Raw genomic sequence first — 23,316 nt, 5'->3', positions numbered from 1 at the left:
ACATACACAACAATATAAAGTAATTATACCGCCTTCTGTATCGGCTTTCCTGTTTAGCCTTTATAGTTCTCCATTCTGCATTGCCTTCCTATTGCTTTTACCTCATCCTGTAATATAACAACGGCAGTACTAACACTTACAATAATATTAATTATTTATATTACCATTATATTTACATTCTCTATTTTCTGTTTTCTAGCCACTTAAATTCTATTCCATATTTTATAGAAATCCGATTCTTCTCTTTCTTTTAGTTCTATTGTCATTTTGTCCATCTCTGCACATTTGAGTACTTTTCTAATTATTGCTTCATCTGTGGGTGTATTGATTTTTTTCCCAGTTTTGTGCGAAAGCAATCCTAGCTGCAGTGAGTATGTGTTGCAATACACAATTCACTTCACTTTACTGTCCAACTTCTCTCCAGCTTGTCCGTTCACTCCAGCCACAAAAATGTACTCTACTCTCCTTCCCCTGCTCCTTCTTGCTCGCTCTCTCTCTCTCTCTCTCTCTCTCTCTCTCTCTCTCTCTCTCTCTCTCTCTCTCTCTCTCTCTCTCTCTCTCTCTCTCTCTCTCTCTCTCTCTCTCTCTCTCTCTCTCTCTCCCCCCCCCCCAAGTTTTGGAGCACATCCCAGTGAGAAAAGCATGTCTCCCCTGGCTCAGGTCCCCAATACTTAGGTATCTCACTGCACCAATGGGACTACTGACTCCAAATCTCCCTACACCAGGCCTGGAGAGCAGCCAAGTCAGCTCCTCAGACCTCATGATGCAACAGCTGCTCTTCGACACCCAAACTGAGTTGTGTTTTTCCTTGGCTTTTTCTCACTCCATATGTTGGCTTGTCCAAGCAGAACAGTAGCCCTCCCAGGCTGCAAAATCCATATGCTACACACAGAGAAAGATTATAGCGGATGGCTGGAGTTGCATAATTTTAGATAGTAAATCTCTCATAGGGTAACGCTGATTCTAAAATGATCTTCGTTATATACCGTATACCAGAAATAGCCAAAATTTGTCAATAAATCAGGAAATAAATTATTAAGATAGCAACTATATGTAGGAAATAATGATAACTAGTTGATAACCCAGCGTTGCCCAGGTATTTATTTACAGGGGGGAAATGTCCGGATCAAACGTAATTTCTAATTTTGGATTTTCCCCCTTACCAGAGGGAGCCCCCTTGTGGAGTACTGTGAAGCCATTACCATGGCAACTCCACTGCACTGTACAATAGAAGCCATTTTACGGCAGTACAGTAGAAGCCATTTTACGGCAGTACAGTAGAAGCCATTTTACGGCAGTACAGTAGAAGCCATTTTAAGGCACAACAGGCTGTATCTTAACAGAACACACACTCATCCCAGAGATTAAGTCATCTGTGTACCAGGTTTGGTTGAAATGTTTTATATATAAATAAAGATAGTCTATAATAAGCATTTTAAACCCTTTTTCCCTTTGGAGGTATTGCATTTATAAATGGGAAGAGAAAAATTCCACAGTCCTGAGGTCATGAAATAGAAACACGAATTTGTTGAGTGACAGAGACAAAGAAGCAGCTTTTTTTTAAAAAAATGTACATAAGCTTTCTCTGGAATTAGTTCCCTTTTTAGCTACTTATTGATGTAGCAAAGAGCATTTTTTTCCGAGTCTGCTCAGTTTTCCCTGAAAGAAAACCCTGTGGGATAGGCTATTCTGGAAATCTCACGTAGGCAGGAATATGGAAATACCTCGCTTTTTGTGACTCATCTCCACTCATCGTTTCAGCACTCCATGCTGTTCTCCCAAGCAAAGCACAGGAGTCTTAGAGAATGACGGATGAAATTTTTTCTGCCTCTAGCGAGATGAAACCAAAAATGTGAAGGATGGGGAGTTGTGACCCTCAAAGGTTGCTCAACAATGACTCCCAAGATAGTTGTGGCAACTGAAGTCATGACTCAACAAGTGGAATGGTTAGCAAGCACTCTGGACTCTGAATCCAACGATCCACGTTTTCATCCCTGCAGGCTTTCAAGAAGAGACTGGACTGCCATTTGTCAGAAATTGTGTAGAGTCTCCTGCTTGGGCGGGGGGGGGGGGTTGGACTAGATGACCCACGAGGTCCCTTGCAACTCTGTTAATTGGTTTTAAATTGTTAAACCTTTGGAGGACCCCAATTTTCTGTCCGGCATTATTGGAAAGAATTTGACTGATTTTAGCGCACAGGTTTGATGAGTCCATCTGTGATATTTGGTTCCTTCTAGATTTATTTATTTATTTGTACATTTATGTCACTTGATTCTCAACGACTCACAATAAGCAAAGGTGTTACAATAAAATGCAAACGGGAAAAATGGCGAAGTGAAGGTTGGGTTGAGAGGAAGTGATTTGTTCAAAGACATCTAGTGACTTCTATGAAGCGCTATGCCACAATACTGTGCAGCTTTTCACATCTCTATTTTTTCGGGAGTTGGTTGATGGGTTGGTTGCAGTGGTGGGATTCCAAAAATTTTACTCCCAATTCTGTGGGTGTGGCTTGGTGGGTGTGGCGTGGTATGGCATGACACGGTGGGTGTGGCTTGGTGGGAGTGACAGAATCTCCATTCCCTCCCCACTCCAGGAGAAGGTTACTACAAAATCCCCATTTCCTCCTGTTCAGTTGGGACTTGGGAGGCAGAGAATAGATGGGGGTAGGGCCAGCCAAAGGTGGTATTTACCGGTTCTCTGAACTACTCAAAATTTCGGCTACCAGTACTCTAGAACTGGTCAGAACCTGCTGAATACCACTTCTGTTTGGTTAGTTGGTTGGTGGGTTGGCTGGCTGGCTGGCTGGCTGGTTTAAAGCAGGGGTGTCAAACTCAATTTCATTGAGGGTTGCATCAGGTTTGTGTTTGACCTTGATGGCCAGGGAGAGTGGCCAGTGGGAGTGGCCAGCTCTGTTTTCGGCCGCAGCAGCCTCCTGTAGCCCTCTGCCAGTGAAAACAGAGCTCAGGGAGGCCATGGACGACCCACCTGAGTTCCATTTTCAGCTACAAGGGCCTCCTGCAGCCTCTGCCAGCAAAAAAGGAGCCCGTACATTCCCCCGAGCTCCATTTTCACTGACATAAGGCTGCAGAAGGCTATCACGGTCAAAAATGGAGCCTCTGAGGGCTGCAAGTGGCCCTCCCAAACTTCCGTTTTCACTGGCAGGGGCACCACGGGCCAGATCTAAGCACCCCATGGGCTGGTCCCATCCCCAGGGCCTTGGGTTCGATACCCTGGTTTAAAGGATATTTGTCTCCCCTCTGGCTTTTTCCACTGGCCTGTGCCTAAAAAAGAAACTCTTTATCTTCCTTTCATTCCTTAGAACACAAACATCAAAGTAGAAGATGTCCGAATACGGGCCGTCTTTTCAGCCTCTCGCAAACGCATCCCTGTAACGGAGGGTTACGTGGAGATCAAAGAAGATGGCACTTGGAAACAGATCTGCGACAAAAACTGGACCGCCAAAAATTCCCGCGTTGTCTGTGGCATGTTTGGATTTCCAGCAGAGAAGAAATACAATGTCAGAGCCTACAAGTAAGAAGCACTTTTCTAAGGGATAGTTACAGTCTTAAACTTCAAGAATACCATCTTTTTTGGAGTATAAGATGCTCCGAAGTATAAGTATAAAAAATTACCTCTACCTCCCAGCAATTTGCCTCCTTGCAGCAAACAGCAAACTACCCGTTTCAGTTTTAGCACAGCCTGATTAGCACAAGCAGCTGATTTTTCGGTTGGCTCGGCCTCCCAATGATCAGCTGTTTCAGGCTGCATGGATTGCCATAGCCTATTGCTGCTTCTACGGGCCTCATTTTCCATCTGTTTTGGGTAGCAGGGATCAGAATGGGTGGAGAACGGGGTGCATGGAGGCCAAAAATGGGCATGCAGAGGCCAAAAATAGGATCCGGAGGCTATGCTGAAGCTGAAACTGAAACAGGCTGTTTGCTGTTTGCTTCAAGGAGGCAAATTGATGGGAGGGAGATGCCAAAGGGTGGGGGCCGGCGGGTAGGTGGGGCTAAATTCAGTGTATAAGATGCACCCAAATTTTCACCTTCTTTTAGGGGGGAAGAGAATGTGTCTTATACTCTGGAAAATATGGTACATATTCAGATCTATTTGGAACCAGCCCTTTCCAAATAGGAGTTGGAAAAATTCTGGTAGTTTCTGTGTGTTTTGTGGTCAACGTCTGAAGGGCTTCAACTCTTAATTTCCTTCATCGTTTTTGACAAAAAGAGGCCTTCGGACAGCTGTGAAGCATATTCTCTTGAGCAACCTAATTTGAACCGTTTGCCCTGACCAAAGATTGAACAAGAAGGTACCAAGTCTTCCGCTTTCCATGCTTGCTCTTCAAGTTTCCACGAAGGATTCTTTTTTTCTAGTGTCTCCTCTTTGCAGGATTTCATTGGCCTAGTTTCAAATACTTTGTTAGTGAAAAATGATGAAATTAAAATGAAGGGGGGGTGGAGAAAGGAGGAGGTTTATGGAATGGAATTCTTAAAAACCGCATCAGAGTGGATTTCTTAAGACCATCCTGGGTTTTTCTTGTATAATATATTGATAAATCATTGGTGGGGAAGTGATTCCAGATGGCCTGGTGTGTTTTGTTTTACACGTGGGGAGAGAAACGATCGCATGTCTGTACCAATGTTCTGGCTTTCTTGGGATCTCTAGTCTCCACCCTGCTTACATTTGTTTGAGCTGGTTGCTGCTTTTGGTGGGGTGGAATGGCCTGCTTAACTGCTCACTCGGAATAAATCTGGTGATCTGCTCTGTAAGTTGAATCTCAGCTGCCTGTCCTGAGGGAACAGGCATCAGGCTTGGTGACTAAGTCTTTCCTCTCTTCAGTGGGGTCATTTTTGGTCAGTTGAAAGTAGGAAAAAGTAGGAACATCCTGTCAACGTGATTCATTCATCTCCTTTTCTTCAACTCAACAAATTCCCAGAGAAGCTTACAAGGAAAAGCGATGGCTTAAATGGTCATCACCAAAAATACAGTTAGTCCTGCAATAGGTTAATGCCCGGGGATGCGGTGGCTCAGCAGCTAAGATGCTGAGCTTGTCGAACAGAATGGTCGGCAGCTCAGCGGTTCGAATCCCTAGTGCCGCGTAACGGAGTGAGCTCCCATTACTTGTCCCAGCTTCTGCCAACCTAGCAGTTTGAAAGCATGTTAAAAATGCAAGTAGAAAAATAGGAATCACCTTTGGTGGGAAGGTAACACCATTCCATGTACCTTTGGTGCTTGGTCATGCCGGCCACATGGGGGACATCTTTGGACAATGCTGGCTCTTCAACTTTTAAACGGAAATGAGCACCGCCCCCTAGAGTGAGGAACGACTAGCACATATGTGCGAAGGGAAACTTTATATTTTAGGTTAATGTCCACTCATTCTGCAACTATTTGAAGTTATGAGTGTGCTGCATGAGGAGGACTTATAACCCATCTCCAAGCCCCCGAACTGGTTCTATCAGTGGCATATCGTAGGTGCCGCCATCTTGTTTTTTTGCTTCTGCACATGTGCAGAAGCTTTTTTTTTTTACTACTATGCTTGCACACGAAGTGTGTCCTTGAGTGAACCGGCAGTAACAAAAGCTGGAACCCACCCCTGATACAAAGCAAGTATGCACACCAGAGGTGGGATTCAGCAGGTTCTGACCAGTTCTGGAGAAAAATAGGAACCACCTTTGGTGGGAAGGTAACACCATTCAGTAGTGGAAATGTTGAGTAGTTTGGATAACCGGTAAATGCCACCTCTGGCTGGCCCCGCCCCATCTATTCTCTGTCTCCCAAGTCCCAGCTGATTGGGAGGAAATGGGGATTTTGCAGTATCCTTTCCCTGCCATGCCCACCAAGCCACGCCCACCAAGCCACGCCCACCAAGCCATGCCCACCAAGCCATGCCCACCAAGCCATGCCCACCAAGCCAAGCCACACCCACAGAGCCGGTAGTAAAAAAAAATGAACACCACCCCTGATGTACACATGCCTGCAGCACCAGTCCCACCTACAGGGGTCACCTCTGCACCCTTCTCCACCTGGTGGCATCCATCTCCAGCTCTTCTGCGTTTGGGTTTGTGTGTTGCTATCTCCTTCACCTAAGCGCAGCCAGCCCCACCATCCTCACACAGTGCCACAGTGGCCATCTGCACAGCACTCCCCCATTCTCACACACAGAGGATCATGTCGAGACAGCCCAATTTAGACAAATGAAATTTTCACCTGGCCAGCAGAAACAACATGAAATCTCTTAGATATTTCCAAAACGGAGCATTGCATCTCAGCAACTGTTGCTAAGGCCAGTACACAGCATTATTTGTGGTAAGAGCCAGACTTGGCCTTCCAGGAATGTTTCCAAAGAGATGGATGGGGGCCAGGATAATACTGAATTTGAAATAATTAAAATTTCATTCAACCCTTATTCTATACATTAAGCTGTTTAGGTTGCATTGAGTCCCCTTCCCCCTTCTGTCATAGTTACAGTTCTAATCTAGTCCCAATAAGATCAAACACTTTTAAAGTACACTTCATCCAAACTACCGTATTTTTCAGACTATAAGACACACCTTTTTCCCTCAAAAAAGAGGCTGAAAATCTGGATGTGTTTTTTGGAGTATAAGACGCACCTTTTTCCCTCAAAAAAGAGGCTGAAAATCTGGGTGTGTCTTATACACTGAATACAGCATTTTTGGCTTCCTGAAACCTCACCCCCCTTCACCAAAATGGCCATGCATAGCTTTTAGGAGGCTTTCAGAGTGCTCCTGGGGGCTGGGGAGGGCAGAGATGAGCAAACAACGGGCCGTTTTTTGGGCAATTTTGCCACCACCACCCCATCCCCTAGGAGCACTCTATAAGCCTCCTAAAGGCTATCCATGCCCTTTTTGGGGGGCGGTTTTGGGGAGGTTTGCAGAGTGCAAAACCTTTTTTAAAATTTGCCTCTTCAAAACCTTGGGGTATCTTATACTCTGGAAAATACGGTAATACAAGTGATGCAAACAGTTTGGTAAGAGGAAGATCTTCAGTAAAAGTTGAACTGCAGTTGTTAAGTTAGTAACACGGTTGTTAAGCGAATCTGGCTTCCCCATTGACTTTGCTTGTCAGAAGGTCACCAAAGGTGACCACAAGACCACGGGACACTGCAACCACCATAAATATAAGTCAGTTGCCAAGTGGCTAAATTTTGATCACTTAACCACAGGGATGCTACAAAGGTCAAAAGTATGAAAAATGCTTGTATCACTTTTTTCAATGCTGTCGTAACTTTGAACAGTCACTATATGAACTATTATCCGCATTGCATTGTTGTGGCACAGTAGTTATAATACAGTATTGTAGACTAATTCTGCTGACTGCAGCAGCCAGCAGTTCGACAGTTCAATTCTCACTGGCTCAAGGTTGACTCAACCTTCCATCCTTCCAAGGTTGGTAAAATGAGGACCCAGATTGTTGGGGTCAATAGGCTGACTCTATAAACTGCTTAGGGCTGTACCGCACTATGAAGCAGTATATAAGTCTAAGTGCTATTGCTATTGTATAATCCCAGGAGTAAAGCTCAGTGGCTAAGATGCTGAGCTTGTCAATAAGAAAGTCGGCAGTTCGAATCCCTAGTGCCGCATAACGGAGTGAGGTCCCATTACTTGTCCCAGCTTCTGCCAACCTAGCAGCTTGAAAGCACGTAAAAAATGCAAGTAGAAAAATAGGGACCACCTTTGGTGGGAAGGTAACAGCGTTCCGTGCACCTTCAGCATTGAGTCTTGCTGGCCCCATGACCAGGGACAGTGCTGGCTCGTTGGCTATGAAATGGAGATGAGCACCGCCCCCTAGAGTCAGGAACGACTAGACATATGTGTGAGGGGAACCTTTACCTTTACCTAATCCCGGAAGTATGCACCAAACTATTTATTTGCTCCCGGGAAAGTCAAAGCCTTAAATAAGTTGACTTCTCATAACTTCCCAAAATGCTCTGAAGTTTTCTTCCCTGCTTGATGACGTGGTTTGCCATTTCCATTTTGCAACCTATTTATATTTCTCAGGCTATGCTACCGCTGTCAGATTTCCAGACCTGCCAATGTTTAGACTTTTGAGTTCAGCCAAGCTGGCTTAGTTATTGTCAGCTCCTGTAAGATATACATGTCTTGTTTCTTCGACTTTATGTATTGCTTGCAGAGTAATGTGGACAAAATCTTCTGTAGTTTTCCAGTTGCGTGCTGCAGAAGATAGAGAAAAAGCACTCGTTGAAAGCAAAAAAAGGACAATCAACATTTTCACCCTCACCTTCTTTAGCAGCTGATCCAAAGCTACTCAGTTTCAAAACCCAGCAAAGGAATTTATAAGCTTCTTTCTGTTGCAAGTCAACCAGTAGCATCTCCTTTCTTTCTTTAAAAAACTTGCTGTTGTAGATTCATATACAGCAGTGGTGGGTTTCAAACTTTTTTAGAACCTCTTCTGTAGGTGTGGCCTGCTTTGTGGGAATGGCTTGCCGGCCATGTGATTGGGTGGACATGGCCAATTTGTAAAATGTGGCGAAACTCACTTAACAACACTCTTGCTTAGCAACCAAAATGTTGGCTGAGAAACTCTGGCATTTGAAGCATGCAAGTCTTAAAGCTGTCAAGTTACAAGACCCTTGCACCCCTAACCAAAAAACCACAGGGGTGTTCAAACTTGACAGCTTTAAGACTTGTGGACTTCAACTCCCAGAATTCCTCCTCCAGTCATGTTGACTCAGGAACTCTGGCATTGAAGTGTGCAAGTCTTAAAACTGTCAAGTTACAAGACCCTTGCACCCCTAACCCTTTAGAAAAAAAACCCCAGAGGTGCTCAAACTTGACACCTTTAAGACTTGTGTACTTCAACTCCCAGAATTCCTCCTCCAGTCATGTTGCCTCAGGAATTCTGGCATTGAAGTGTGCAAGTCTTAAAACTGTCAAGTTACAAGACCCTTGCACCCCTAACCCTTTAGAAAAAAAACCCCAGAGGTGCTCAAACTTGACACCTTTAAGACTTGTGTACTTCAACTCCCAGAATTCCTCCTCCAGTCATGTTGACTCAGGAACTCTGGCATTGAAGTGTGCAAGTCTTAAAACTGTCAAGTTACAAGACCCTTGCACCCCTAACCCTTTAGAAAAAAAAACCCAGAGGTGCTCAAACTTGACACCTTTAAGACTTGTGTACTTCAACTCCCAGAATTCCTCCTCCAGTCATGTTGGCTCAGGAATTCTGGCATTGAAGTGTGCAAGTCTTAAAGCTGTCAAGTTACAAGACCCTCGCACCCCTAACCCTTTAGAAAACACCCAAGGGGTGTTCAAACTTGACAGCTTTAAGACTTGTGGACTTCAACTCCCATAATTCCTCCTCTCGCTCTTCATCTTGATGATGTGCAGACGGGCGGGGGGAGGGAGCTGGAACCGGTTCTAAACGGCACTGTAGATTTGTGGAACCTCTTCTATAGAAGAGGTTAGAACTGGCAGGAACCCACCCCTGATATACAGGTAATCCTTATAACAGTTCATTTAGTGCTCTTTGACGTTCCAACGGCACTGAAAAACGTGACTTATGACCAGGGATGGGTTGCTGCCGGTTTCACTACCCCTTCGCAGCACGAGTGTGCGCTGTTCAATGTAAATTGTTCTTCGCGCATGCTCAGAACAATTTACAGTGAACTGCGCATGCGCAGCCACTAAAAACCAAAATGGCGGCGGCCCAGCAGCAGGGAGGGAACCGGTTTGGGGGCGTGGCAGGGCTGGGTGGCTGCCGTTTCTGCGACCCAGGCTTGAATTCCACTACCGGTTCGGCTGAACCGTGCCGGATCGGGAGCAACCCACCTCTGTTTATGACCACTTTTCACACTTAATGACCATTGCAGCATCCCCATAGTCACATGTTCAAGATTCAGATGATTGGCAAGCGACATGTTTTAAGGATGGTTACAAGGTCCTTGGGGTCGTGGGATTCCCCTTTTGCAACTTTCTGACAAGCAAAGACGACGGGGAGGTCAGAATTTCTTAACGACTCTGCTACTAACTTAATGACTGAAATTCACTCTGGCAAGAAAGGTTATAAAATGGGAGCAACATTCAGAATAACAGAGTTGGAAGAAAACTTGAGGTCTTCTAATCCAACCCCCTGCTCAGGCAGGAAACCCTATCCCATTTCAGGCACATGGGTGTCCAATCTCTTCTTAAAAACTTAATTGTTAATTAATTAAAGTAATTAATTACTTAATTCTACTTTCCTTAATGTTGGCACCTTCTGGATAAGTTGGACTACAAACTCTGTAATTCCAGTTAATCAACTCAACCACCGATAGTACTGGCTAAGAGTAATAAAGCTTACAGTACAACACATTCAGTGGATAGGATAGGATAGGATAGGATAGGAAAGGATAGTATAGGATAGGATAGGACAGGACAGGACAGGACAGGACTTGACAGGACAATTGGAAGGGACCTTGGAGGTCTTCTAGTCCAACCCCCTGCTTAGGCAGGAAACCCTACACCACTTCAGACAAATGGTTGTCCAATCTCTTCTTAAAAACTTCCAGTGTTGGAGCATTCACAACTTCTAGAAGCAAGTCGTTCCACCGATTCATTGCCCTTGTTAAGTAATTAAGCTCCCCGTTAGAAGAGCGAGTATGCAGAGAAGCGTAATGAGAGTGATATGGTAGAACACGCACAAACCAGCATACAGAGACACTGAATAGTATAAAATATAGTAGTTTATTATGTAGAAATATAGAGGTATTCAGAGTCCGGTTAACAGTCCAAGTCATACACGGTTCAGTAATTCAGTTATCAAAATAGTCAGCCTAACACACAAAATAACAAACCACAATATCTCACAATACACCGACCATCGTCTAACAAAACAGAGAGCTAACAGCCATTCTGGCTCCCTCTTATAGCTGCTTGAGGTAACAAACCAATTACATCTCTTAAGCACTTAAAGTAACAGTAAAGTAATCATAGCTTATATACATTGCCAAACCAAGCCTAGGGTTACATCCCTAACAGCTCTCAATGTCAGGAAATTTCTCCTTAGTTCCAAGTTGCTTCTCTCCTTGATTCGTTGCCATGATTCACTTAACAAAAGTCTCACTTAGCAACAGAAATGTTGGGCATGATTGTGGTTAGAAGTCCAGAACTGCCGATATACTCAAGGGAAGGAAAGCTTCCATTCACGTCTTCGCCAGTCACTCGGACCGAGTTCTTTTTACATGTGACTCTTCAGAGGCCCTGTTCATCTGTCTCTCATCCCTCTGGTCTCCTTCTACACTGTGCCGTCATAAATTGCTCTACCCACGAATGGGATCTTCCAGTCACATTGCGGTGCTGCAGCTGGGAAGCCAGTCTGCAGCTGTGGCTCCCTTCCAATAAGCTGGCTTCATACTTCTGTAGGCAGTCTATGAAAAAAGAAAATAAGGCAGACTTTCCTGCCAAGCTGAGGGTTTACATTTTTTTAAAAAACTGGAACCACAGCATTTAGGTGCTGAGGTCACCCGTGTGAAGCTGTAGAGCCTCTTGTTGGGGGCAGGCAGAAATGATTCACAGATGGGACCTTTTGCTAAAGTAAACAGCTTAGTTCATCCCGATCCTGGCTGCCAAATTTGTTCTTTATTTCTGCTTGAAGGATAATTTGTTAAAGTGGAGGGGGGGGAAATCGAGTTGGAAAATCTGGTCGTTTGCTTTTCTGCTGTTTTCCTGAGCTCAGTCTACTATGCTGTTCTAGCAGCAGAAAAGATATGTCTAGTTTAATGAAAAGAAGGACTAGGGGTGACATGATAGCAGTCTTCCAATATCCCAGGGGCTGCCACAAAGAAGAGAAGCTATTCTCCAAAGCACCTGAAGGCAGGACAAGAAGCAATGGGTGGAAACTAATCAAGAAGAAAAGCAACTTAGAACTAAGGCGAAATTTCCTAATGGTTAAATCAGTGGAACAACTTGCCTCCAGAAGTTGTAAATGCTCCAACACTGGAAGTTTTTAAGAAGAGATTGCATATCCCTTTGTCTGTGGTGGTGTAGGGTTTCCTGCTTAAGCAGGGGTTTGGACTAGAAGACCTTCAAGGCCCATTCCAACTCTGTTATTCTATTCTATTCGGGATCGCATTCTACCCCATACATCCCTGCGACCAATCCGCTCTCACAGAGAGGGCCTCCTCCGGGTTCCTTCCGCTAAACAGTGCGGGCGGGCGGTGCCTAGGAGTAGGGCCTTCTCTGTGATGGGCCCAACCCTCTGGAACGACCTCCCCCCCCCCCCGATATTAGAACCACCTCTGATCTCCGCTCCTTCCACAAGAAACTCAAGACCCACCTGTTTCGAGTAGCTGGTCTGGCCTAATTATAATCGTAATTGTATTTACAAAGGGAACATCTATCTATCCCGAGTCCTTCGGGAGAGGGTGCGGCTAAGAAATAAATATTTATTATTATTATTATTACTAACTTTCCTGGATGGCTTTTTAAATTTTATATTGGGGTTTTAAACGGGTTTTAAAATTGTTTTTAATTATTTAAATTGGTTTTGGGGTCTTATATACAGACAGTATGTGTGTGTTGTTTTGTTCAATGTCTTATGTTATGTTTTTGTTGTTTTGATTATGAACGGTCTGTACACCGCCCCGAGTCCCTACGGGGAGAGGGGGCGGTCTATAAATTAAATAAACCTTAAACCTTAACCTTATTCTAATGGTCCTGTTGAATAGACTTAAATCCATTAATACCACCAGCTCTGAATTACTGGTAGTCAAGTACATCTAGTTCTTGACTTACAACAGTTTGTTTAGTGACTGTTCAGAGTTATAACAGCACTGAAAAAAGTGACATGATCATTTTTCATGCTTATGACTGTTGCAGCATCCCTGTAGTTGCATGATCAAAACTAGGACACTTCGCAACAGGCCTATGTTTATGACAAGGGTCATTTGATCACCTTTTGTGACCCTTTGATAAGCCAAATCAATGGGGAAGCCATATTCACTTAACAGCCGTGTTACTAATTTAACAACTGCAGTGATTCACTTAACCACTGGGGTAAGAAAAGTCATAAAAGGGGGCAAAACTCTATGTACTCTATGTACAATATGTACTCTATTGGCTGTTGTAGGTGTTATGTAGGGGCCGTAACTGATTCTACAGGTTGTCTGAGCTCCCAGGTTTGGTTGAGCTTTGCTAGGGGTGGTGCAACTGAGATGAAGCAATGATGGAGATTGTGTTGTGAAAGAGTGTTGGGCAATTCCTATTATGGCTTAATGGCTGGTTTGGATCTGGAGTCCTTCCATGCTGCCTTTGTTTCAAAATATCCTATCTTGAATGGATTTCGGCCTGTAGTATTTGCTTTGCCTATGAATAGAGCTACCTAGATACTTGGCTTCTTTCAATAAGCTCTTTCTCTCTTCAGTTGTGACATCTGCTATTAAGAAAAGTGGGGGCTGCTTTCTGTCTCCAAGAGAATGTTTCTCCATTTCTCCTTAAGGGAAATATAATATTCTGCCTTTTCAATATTTCCTAAAATATTTCATTCTTCTAGGAGAGGGGTGGGCACTAAGTTTCTACAACAGATAAGAGGTAGCTAAGCTAGGGGTCTAGCAAATGTCTCAGAAGGAACCCCCCCCCTCCCCAAGTTTCTTGGACTGTAAAGTCTAGAGAAGTATTTTTTAGATTTGCAAGACTCTGTTAATGTAACCTTGCAATAAAGGTAGCGGTAGTTATCATTGGTGATGCTTGCACTACTTCCAAGTCTGCCGACTTATAATATTGATGCCATATTTAATCCTTGGGGTGATTTCAAGTGGATTTGATGTACCAGTTCTAAATTAAAATCGTCTTTTTTCTTCCCGTAACAAAATAATTGTTGATTTTGACACAGAGTGATTTATTCCCGTCTCCCTCGCGTCTGGGAATTGTACGAAATATTGCCACACTGTATGCCACGGATATTATAGGCAGGCAGGGCAAATATCTTCCTTTCAAATGGTTTCTATTAATCCGTTGAGTTTCCCAAAGCTGTTGACAGTCTTTGACTGAATTCCTCTGCCAGACATACTTGGAGATCCGGCTTCGGTTTTCAGACTGGTTGGAAGGGCAAAGTTAATTTCTCTCTTTCCTCCCAATCTTATCTCAAGGACTTGGAGGCGGTGGAAGGAAAGGATTGACAAAATTATCCATAATGTGGCACAAAGGATTTCCTTTACCTCTTGAGCGTAATCCTTGAGGGTTTTAGCAGTGAGGCCATAAAAGGTTCTGTTCTAAACTAGCAGATAAGCCAAAGGGATTGTTCCTCAGTTGATTTTTTCTCTCCATCAAAACAGACGGTGTGATTCATTGGTTAATCTTAGAGGAGGAGTAGGGAGGCCCAGTACAGGGAGTCTTCAACTTATATCAGTTCATATAGTGACCAGTACAGGGAGTCTTCAACTTATATCAGTTCATTTAGTGACCAAACTTCTTGTTCTGACCTACGCTTCCCCAGCAGCATGAAGCTGAGCCCTCGTCCCGATAAACCCCTTTTATTTAATTTACAGTGAATTCCTCTCCAGCAAACTTTTTCCTCTCCCACTGTCTTTCAAGATAGTTCACAATTACTTGGAGAGTGGGCAGGCCGATATCTTTCAGATGCTGCAAAACTTGGCAAGAATGCAGGAATGAACTAAGTGTCTCCTGCAAACACCCCTCCCCTTTCGCTCCTCTTTTATTCCCCATGGGAGGGGCCATTCACTGCCCACTTGTGGCCTTACTCCCAAGCCGACCCCTGTTCTTTAGCTGTTCCCTTCCTCTTGCAACTCTGTGGATGTGCACACTGGGAACAGGCTCCAGCTGTTTGTCTGCCTCACTGATGTCTACTCTGAAGGCAGCTGATAACTGTCAGACGGCCCTGGCCCCCTCTCTGCCTCCATCACAGAGCCCTCATCAGAGCCTTCCCCAGACTCCAGGACTGGCCCATGTTCCTCCCAAACCTCCTCACTGTCCGAATCTGCTTTTAGCTCCTCTGGCTGCTGGCAGGTCACAACACTTTTATGCCACTGAAAAAAAGTGAATTAGGACTGTTTTTCCACACTTACAACTGTTGCAACATTCCCATCATCATGGGATCAAAATTTAGACACTTTATAAACATGACTCATATTTATGACGGTTTGCAATGTCCCGGGGCCATGTGATCCCTTTTTGTGATCTTCAGACAAGCAAAGTCAGTGGGGAAGCGAGATTCACTTAACAACCGTGTTTCTAATTGAAGAACTGCATTGATTCACTTAACAATGGTGGCAAGAAAGATCATAACATGGGGCAAAACTCACCTAAAAGCTCTCTCACGTAGCAACATAAATTTTGGGCTTGATTGTGGTTGTAAGTCAAGGACTGCTTGTATCTCAAAACTGATGGGGGTTCAAGGTAACCATTTCTCCCCTTAAAATGCATCCCCCAAACCAGTTTCTGGCTCTTTGGTGTGTGGAGGGGGGAGGGGGGGTGCGAATGCACTAGGAGAGTTAGTAATATCACAGCTATTATTATGCAATGGATGCAAATTATATTATTTGTGCCATTGATAACATTGTGTACAAGATGCAATCATCATCCTGCCAGGTGCTTGTCCCATCCTTTTGTAGCTCTTGACATGTTACTCACAATCAAATTACCTTCACATTGACATAAATCACAGATTCCTGCCTTAACATTATACATTTTTTTCCTTAAGGAGTACTGAAAAATAGAACTTGACTCACTTAAATTTTTTATTTCATTTATTTATATCCTTCCTTTACGGTTTTAGAATAACTCTAGTGATGGCCATACTTAATGCTACTTCCTCCTCCTATTTTCCAACAACAACCTGTCACCTCACGAAGCATCCCTGGCCTGCTCTCAAGTTGTCATAAGCGAGGGGAATGATACCGATGGAGCAGTATGGCAGACACAACCATAAGCACATTCCATGCATATCTTTCTCAAGGCTGTCTCGCAAGTTACCTGCAACAGGTGGAGGGGCGTGATCTCTACAGCCCGTGAAAGTGCTCCATTGGAGAATGTGATTTATGACACGCCCTGGTGGAGGAGGGAAACATGGTCATAATTGGGCCATAAATTATGTGGGGTCGGAGCTGGCTTCACTTGGATACGTGCTGACATGTTGCTCCTAATAGGTAACTGGATTTCTTTTGAAGCTTGGCTTGAGGCTCATAATTTAATTAGGGCATCTGTTGGAACCCTGACACAATCCTTTGAAGTGAATTGGGCTGAGAGTCTCTCGGCTGACCTCTGTACATAAGATGGGACTGGAACTCACCATCCCCTGGTTTGTAATTTAGTGCCTTAACTAGACCAAACTGGCTTTCTTTGGTACAGGACCAAACTTTTGACTTATTGCAGACAAGGTGGGATTTTGATTACATGGTAGTTAAACTGAGTAGATTATTACTCTTTGCTTTTCCAGCCCAATGGCAGAAAGTAAACATATTGACTAGTTTGCTGACTTCATTTGTACTGTTTAGTGTTTCCTTTATTTCTTTTGCAAACCAATTGGATATGAATATACCTTCCAAATAGCATGATCTGGCCTGATAAGAAACACATGTAGGCCATTCAAGTAGTGATCCATTTCCTTCTTTTGACATACATTGCAATCTAAGAAAAGGCTACAAAGGTTTTCAGATGATTATGCTTGGAATGGGGACAACCCGTCACAGCCAACTTGGCATGGCCAACTCGCCATGGCCAACTCTTTGCAGTGCAACACGCCACGTCCAACCCATCATGCAACAACTCTTTGCGGGGCGAATCAACCATTCAATCTAATTAAAATAAATTTGAAATAATTTTAAATTTTGTCATTCACATTTCATTTTGTCCCTCCTTTGGCATCCTTTCTTTAATGGTTCTATTCCATTGTTTCTTCGATATTAGTGTTAACTGTTGTCCTGTGGCAAGTTGGCCAAGATGAGTTGGCCATAGTGAGTTGTCCTAGACATTATTATGCTTGCCTGCTTGGTTGTGAGAACTCATTTGGCCTGGATGGGAGGATGTCCTGGCCTCCAGGCAAACAAACACCTGCTTCTGGTCAATGATAAGTCTTCATTATTTTGGTGGCATTGAAGTGCAGTACTGCAGGCTACTTCTGACTGCCAGCTGCCTGCAATTTGGCAGTTCAAATCTCACCAGGCTCAAGGTTGACTCAGCCTTCCATCCTTCCAAGGTGGATAAAATGAAGACCCAGATTGTTGGGTATAATATACTGCCTCTGTAAACTGCTTAGAGAGGGCTGTAAAGCACTGTAAAGCGGTATATAAGTCTGAGTGCTATAGCTATTTCTTTAGTGGTGGAATCTTAACAATTGTGGTATTCTTCCTTCTCTTCCAGGATATCAGCAAGCAGAAGAAAGCATAAATACTGGGCTTATTCTGTGAATTGCAAAGGCACTGAATCACATCTCTTTAGTTGCAAAATGGGCGATCGGCTTATGACCTTTGGTGGGAATGTTACCTGCGAGAATGGGATCCCTGCAGTGGTAAGCTGCAGCCCTGGACTAGCGTTTGCCCCGGGCAGCCACAGTGGCTTCGGCAAAGCTCTCCGTTCTCAGGTAAGTGGAATAAATTCTCCTTGGTTTGATAGGGAACTTGAATTTGCTATGGAGCATATTGCTAGCTGTGAACCGTTCAAACAAACTTTAGGATCACTTCCAAGGTTGAGCATCTTGATATTAAGGAAAGTGTAGCCCTGATTCCCTTTCACCATTTCATTGCATCAGCCTGGATCCTATTCTTGACAATGTGTGAAGTATTCCTTATTTATCACATTCATTTCCCATCTTTTCTCCAAGAAGAGCAGCTACGTTCATGGTTCCTCCTAGTTTATGTTCTTAAAGACGTGTGAAATGAAGTTGACTGGAAGATATAAAATCACACCCAATGAGCTTCATGGCTTAGTAGGAAATTGAACATATTTTTTTGTTGGAATAAGCGTTAGGCTGTAGTTTGTTTTACAACAACTGCAGAATTATGTTAGCCAATAGATGGCAGTGTTTAGTGTGCATCTATGGTTATAGTCTATGGTTTCTTTATGTTCTGAGGAGAGTTTCCTGTTTCCTGTTACAGTAATATAATTGAGCAGTAAAGCACATGGTGATTGTACTGTTTTCTCTGTAGTGCTTTATATAAAACAGAATTTCTAATATGTTTGATTTTAACAAAACACTAATTGATCTTAGCTAGAAAAAGCCACTTTTTCCTCAACATAAGTACCCACCAGTTTCAAGGACTTCCCAAAATTTTCAGCAGTGGTCATGTTCATCAGGAATTCTAATTAGGAAAAACTTTTGGGACCATTACATTAACTCTAGGACTTTATTTGTCTTTATCAGATTGTTTTCTATGTTATTCTTCTTGTGATCAAGGATTGAGGTAGGGTGAAGGCGTCTCTCTGGTCAATCTGTTGAGACAGAGCAATGCAAGATGATATCACAACCAGAATCGCTCAAGCGTATGAGTTGCTTCCAAGAAATTCTTGTGTTAATGGCTTGCCATAGTGCCTTCCTTCAATGCAAATATTGACAGGAAAACAAATTTTAAAATTTAAATATTTTGTAAACATTTACCAATGTGAAATGGTTAGTATCCCTTGAGATTTCATATGTCTTACATGAAATCTCAAAAGATTTCAGACTAGGATATAAAAGTCTTCTGTAGTTTGCTTATCTTATTCAATCTTGGCCACCTGAATTTTGAAAAATGATAGCACTCAGTCTACAGAGTGGTCTGATGGCTCTGGTTAGTCTAGAGTTAATTCTCATTTGCTAACTTTGAGAATTGTAGGTTAGCTAGAGATCTATGTGTTTAAGGCTGCCTTAGTATTGAAATCACAAACCTTTGCATTTCAAATACTCTTAGGAAAAGATGTCAAATAAGCTGGACACTGCATAGTGTCATTATAGTAAGTTTACTCAGCTTAACTCCAAAAGTGAGCAAAAATCTGCTCATTCAGGGACCAAATTCTATTGGGATAAAATATCCTAGCTAATCACGAATTCTTTGTCCATATACGGTCATTATTTACAGAACTGTGAACATAACTGGCTAGAATCCAGTGGTAGGATAAGGCACCCATTAAGTTTGTACAAGATAGTATTCTTCACAATACTTTGTGATGTATACCAATAGTAGGAACCCTGTTTCTTAACTTGCCTTTTTTGTGTATGAATTCCAGCAGCTTTAATGCTGGATCAGTAAGTTCCATCTCATAAAATGCAAACGATGTTCATTTAATGATAAGTTTGGCTTTTCTCCTAAATAAGCTTCTCCTCCTCCTCCTCAATCTCATTTTTATTCTTATTCTCCTCCTCCTCCTCTTTCCCCTTCTTCTCCTTCTTCTCCTTATCCTCCTCCTCCTCTCCTCTGCCTCCTCCTCCTCTTCCTCCTCCTCTTCTCCTCCTCCACCTCCACCTCCTTCTTTCCTCTTTTTCTCCTACTTCTCTTTATCCTCCTCCTCCTCTTCCTCCTCCTCTTCTCCTCCACCTCCTCCTTCTTCTCCTTCTCCTTCCTCTTCTTCTCCTCCTTCTCCTTCTCCTCCTTCTCCTCTTCTTCTTCCGCCCAGGAAGATACAAAGTGTTATTAATTGTTGTTGTATTGTCTCTTTAATGTTGTGTCTCTATTTTTCTGAGTCTGCCCCATGTTCTTTCACCTTCTCCTCTTTTTTTTGCTAATGCCTTGTACAGTATGGAATTCCTAAATAAGATGACCACATTAAAAAAAACATTGTGAAAAAGTTTTGCGACTTTAAATAGGAGACATTTAAGAGCCAGTCATAAACAGCTTTTCTCCCAATTCCAAATAATTCATAGTGCCCAAAACATTCTCTCCCCTGCAGATTCTAATTTTCCAAAGTTCAGCATTCCAAGGCATATATTTATATTTCCTGCTCCTCCTCAAGGAACACTACCAATATTTTCAAGGCACCACCAGCCCTCTTAAAAATGTTGCATTTATTTTTCAAGCACAGTTGCTCGGTTGCTTATATTTACCTGGAAAAGGCTTAAGAATTATATTCTGTGAAGAGCCTTGTTTATAATTTCTCCCTGCTTTAACTCAGGATGTTTGGGAGTTCCAGAACTGCACAAGTTTAATTTATTGCTGGAAGGGGTGAAGCTCTTGGCAAAACATTGCCTAATTCTCATTCCAAATTCTTTTGTTCACGCCAACTGACTGTTGCTTTGTGTTCTTCCAAACGGACAACTTTCCTATTATGTAAATGAGAATGTGGACAGTTGTGCCTTAGAATTCCTGAACTTTATGTAAGGGTGGTTTTGTAGCTTATTAGCACGCCGTGACAGCAAAACAAAAGCGAGGAAGACTTATTTATTTTTAATGTAGATGGGTAGTTGATGCTGCCAACAATTTCTGAGTTAGCATCGGTTTTGGATGCCGTGGATCTGCACTCATAATTTAAAAGCTGAAAATTGCCACATACGACTCCTTAAGTTGGTAACAAAAATAGAAACCGCAACATAGACTTCATGGTACCATTTCGGTTGGCTGGATCTGGGATTGGGAACCAACTGAAAGACTCCAGATTGAGATACTGTGGTAGATCCTGATTCTTATTATACAATAACTCTGTTATGTAATACAATTATTTACCTGGAGACCTTTAATTCTTCCTATTAATAAGATTATTAATCATTACATCCCCCCCCCAATATTCAAAATTTAACTATATCTAACAGTTCTTAGTTCGATATAGTTAAATAAAGGAGGGATAATGATAATAATGTACATATAGGTATGGGTACAACATAAGGAAACTGGATATAAATTGTAAACAGTGATTTGGAAAGGAGGATTAGAAAATTTTGTTATTGAATATTATGGATGTTTAGCTAGAATAGGATACAAAGATGCAGTGTTATTGGAGGATTTTAGAAATAGTAAATGAAATGCTAGTATGTGGTTATGTATTAAATTTTGGTATATTTTATGATGAAGGATGTTTAAACAATTATAGTCAAATGTAAATGGAGGTATGATGATGGTAACATGTATAAATATCTGAGTTAAAACATTTGAGTTAATATGAATTATGCTTGATGACTGTGGAAGAGATGCACGAAAGCCTTTTGTATCCAACTGATACACTTTCTGCAGTATGCAAAAAAGGAAGATTTTATGTGCTGTGTTTGTTTTGAAAATAAAAAAAATGTTTTTTAAAAAAGATTATTAATATTATTAATTATTAAAATATTGTTAATACATTTAAGGTTATTAATAAGATCTTGAGATTCCAAAAGTGATGTTGGTGGCTCTAATGAGGTATTTGGGTTTGTTCATAGATTGTAGGGTACACTTACGACCACAATTGATCCCCACATTTTTGTTGCTAAGTGAAACATTTGTTGTGTGAACATTGCCCCATTTTATGACCTGTGACCTGTGTCACAGTTGTTAAGTGAATCACTGCAATTGTTAAGTTAGTAACACTCTTGTTAAGCGTATCTGGCTTCCCCATTGCATCTCAGAAGGTCGCAAAAAGAGTTCATATGATAGTGCTTAGACTTATATACTGATTCACGGTGCTTTACAGACCCTCTCTAAGCAGTTTATCAAGTCAGTTTCTTGTCCCCGACAATCTGGGTCCTCATTTTACCCACCTTGGAAGGACGGAAGGCTGAGTCAACCTTGAGCCTGGTGAGATTTGAACTGCCAAACTGCAGGCAGCCGGCAGGAAGCAGAAGTAGCCTACAGTGCTGTATTCTAACCACTGGGCTATCGTGGCTCTTATGGTCGTAAGTCGAGTTCTATCTTTACGCTCTCTGTGATTCGTGCCAGAAGGTACATTTATGTGGATGACTTAACTTTAAGATAGCCAACCAGATAAACAAAAATTGCCTCTGACAATTACATCCCTGAGTAATAAAAGATTTCCCCATTCCTTTTAAAGCAACTTCTAGTGAGGCTAAAGGGTGGAGCCCAGATTGGAGAAGGCCGGCTCGAAGTGTTGATGAACGGAGAATGGGGAACCATTTGTGATGATGGGTGGGACCTACCTTCAGCCAGTGTGGCCTGCCGAGAATTGGGCTTTGGAACAGCCAAGGAGGCTATCTTGGGTGCAAGACTTGGACAAGGTAAGCACGTTTAAAATTAGGGAATTATGAGAAAGGATGAAGGAGTAATGAATGAAGATGAAGAAGCCAAGAGCTGAGCCCATGCTTATATGCAAAAAATCCCATAATCTGATCATTAATATCTTCAGGTTTACGAAGGGGTTGTTTGATAGATAAAGCAATCTGTCTAACTCAAGCAGGGATGGGCTCCGACTGGCTTTATTGCCGGTTCGCTCATGGGTGAGCTTTGCACGCGTGCACAGTTCAATTAAAATTGTTCTGCGCGTGCGCAGAACTCAAAACCAAGATGGCAGTGGTGACAGCGGCAACCAAGGAACCAATTCAAGGGTGTGGCAGGCCTGGGTCACTGCCGGTTCCACCGACCCAGGCTGCCATACCACTACCGGTTCATTCGAACCGGGCCGAACTGGTAGGAGCCCACCACTGAACTCAGGGATGTCAGAATCAAGGCCCACAGACCAGGTCCAGCCCACGGGGTGCTTAGATCTGGCCCGTGGGGCCGCCTTGGACCAGCCACGAAGGACCAGCCGCCGGTACCTCTGCCAGCAAAAATGGAGCTTGGGAGAGCTGCACGTAGTCCTCTCAAGCTCTGTTTTCAACCGCAATGGCTTCCTGCAGGCCTCTGCCAGCAAAAATGGAGCCCAGGGAGGCCGTTGGGGCTGAAAACAGAGCCTCGACGAGTGATGTCAAGTTGGCCACGCCCATCCTGGCCACACCTCCCCTAATCTCCCAAGATCAAACACAAGCGTGATGAAGCTCTCAATGAAATCAAGTTTGACACACCTGGTCTAACTCTTGGGAAAGCTGATATAACTTAGAATGGTGTAATATTCTATAAATTCCAGTATCTAAGATTTAAGCTTTTAAAAAAAATACATTTGTTTTGTTTTATCAACAAAACTAAAATACAAAACAGAAAAAAAATAACACATCCAGCACAATAGCAAAAGAAAAAAGATTGATGTACAAAAAAAAGGGGGGGGGGGAAATGATACAAGTATCAAATAAATTTAACATTAAACGTATAGCGTTCACCCCGGCTGAATGCTGGGGAAAAAAGAATTCTGCCTCAAAGCAACCCTCATGCCCCAAAAGAGTCAAGGAGTCTAAAATAAACAGTGAAGTAACTCCCAAACGGTGTGGTTTGGGGAAAGAAAAGGAAAATAATTTAGGTATGAGACACACATTGCAGCTCTCTGGAATCTTAAAAATGTGAGCTTAAAGCCA

General features: G+C 42.8%; 1 protein-coding gene across 1 annotated transcript in view; it reads left to right on the top strand.

Moving 5' to 3' along the window:
• Positions 1-23,316, top strand: part of LOXL2 (lysyl oxidase like 2) — a 101,883-nt gene that overhangs the window by 44,705 nt on the left and 33,862 nt on the right. The window contains exons 4-6 of the mRNA XM_081960760.1: positions 3,320-3,531; positions 17,337-17,556; positions 21,906-22,089. Of these exons, the coding sequence (XP_081816886.1) occupies positions 3,320-3,531; positions 17,337-17,556; positions 21,906-22,089 (616 nt within the window). The remainder of the gene's footprint in view (positions 1-3,319; positions 3,532-17,336; positions 17,557-21,905; positions 22,090-23,316) is intronic.

Source organism: Natrix helvetica (assembly GCF_964273705.1).
Source record: "Natrix helvetica genome assembly, chromosome: 8".
NCBI classification, from domain to species: domain Eukaryota; kingdom Metazoa; phylum Chordata; class Lepidosauria; order Squamata; family Natricidae; genus Natrix; species Natrix helvetica.
This window is presented reverse-complemented; position numbering and strand designations above follow the sequence as displayed.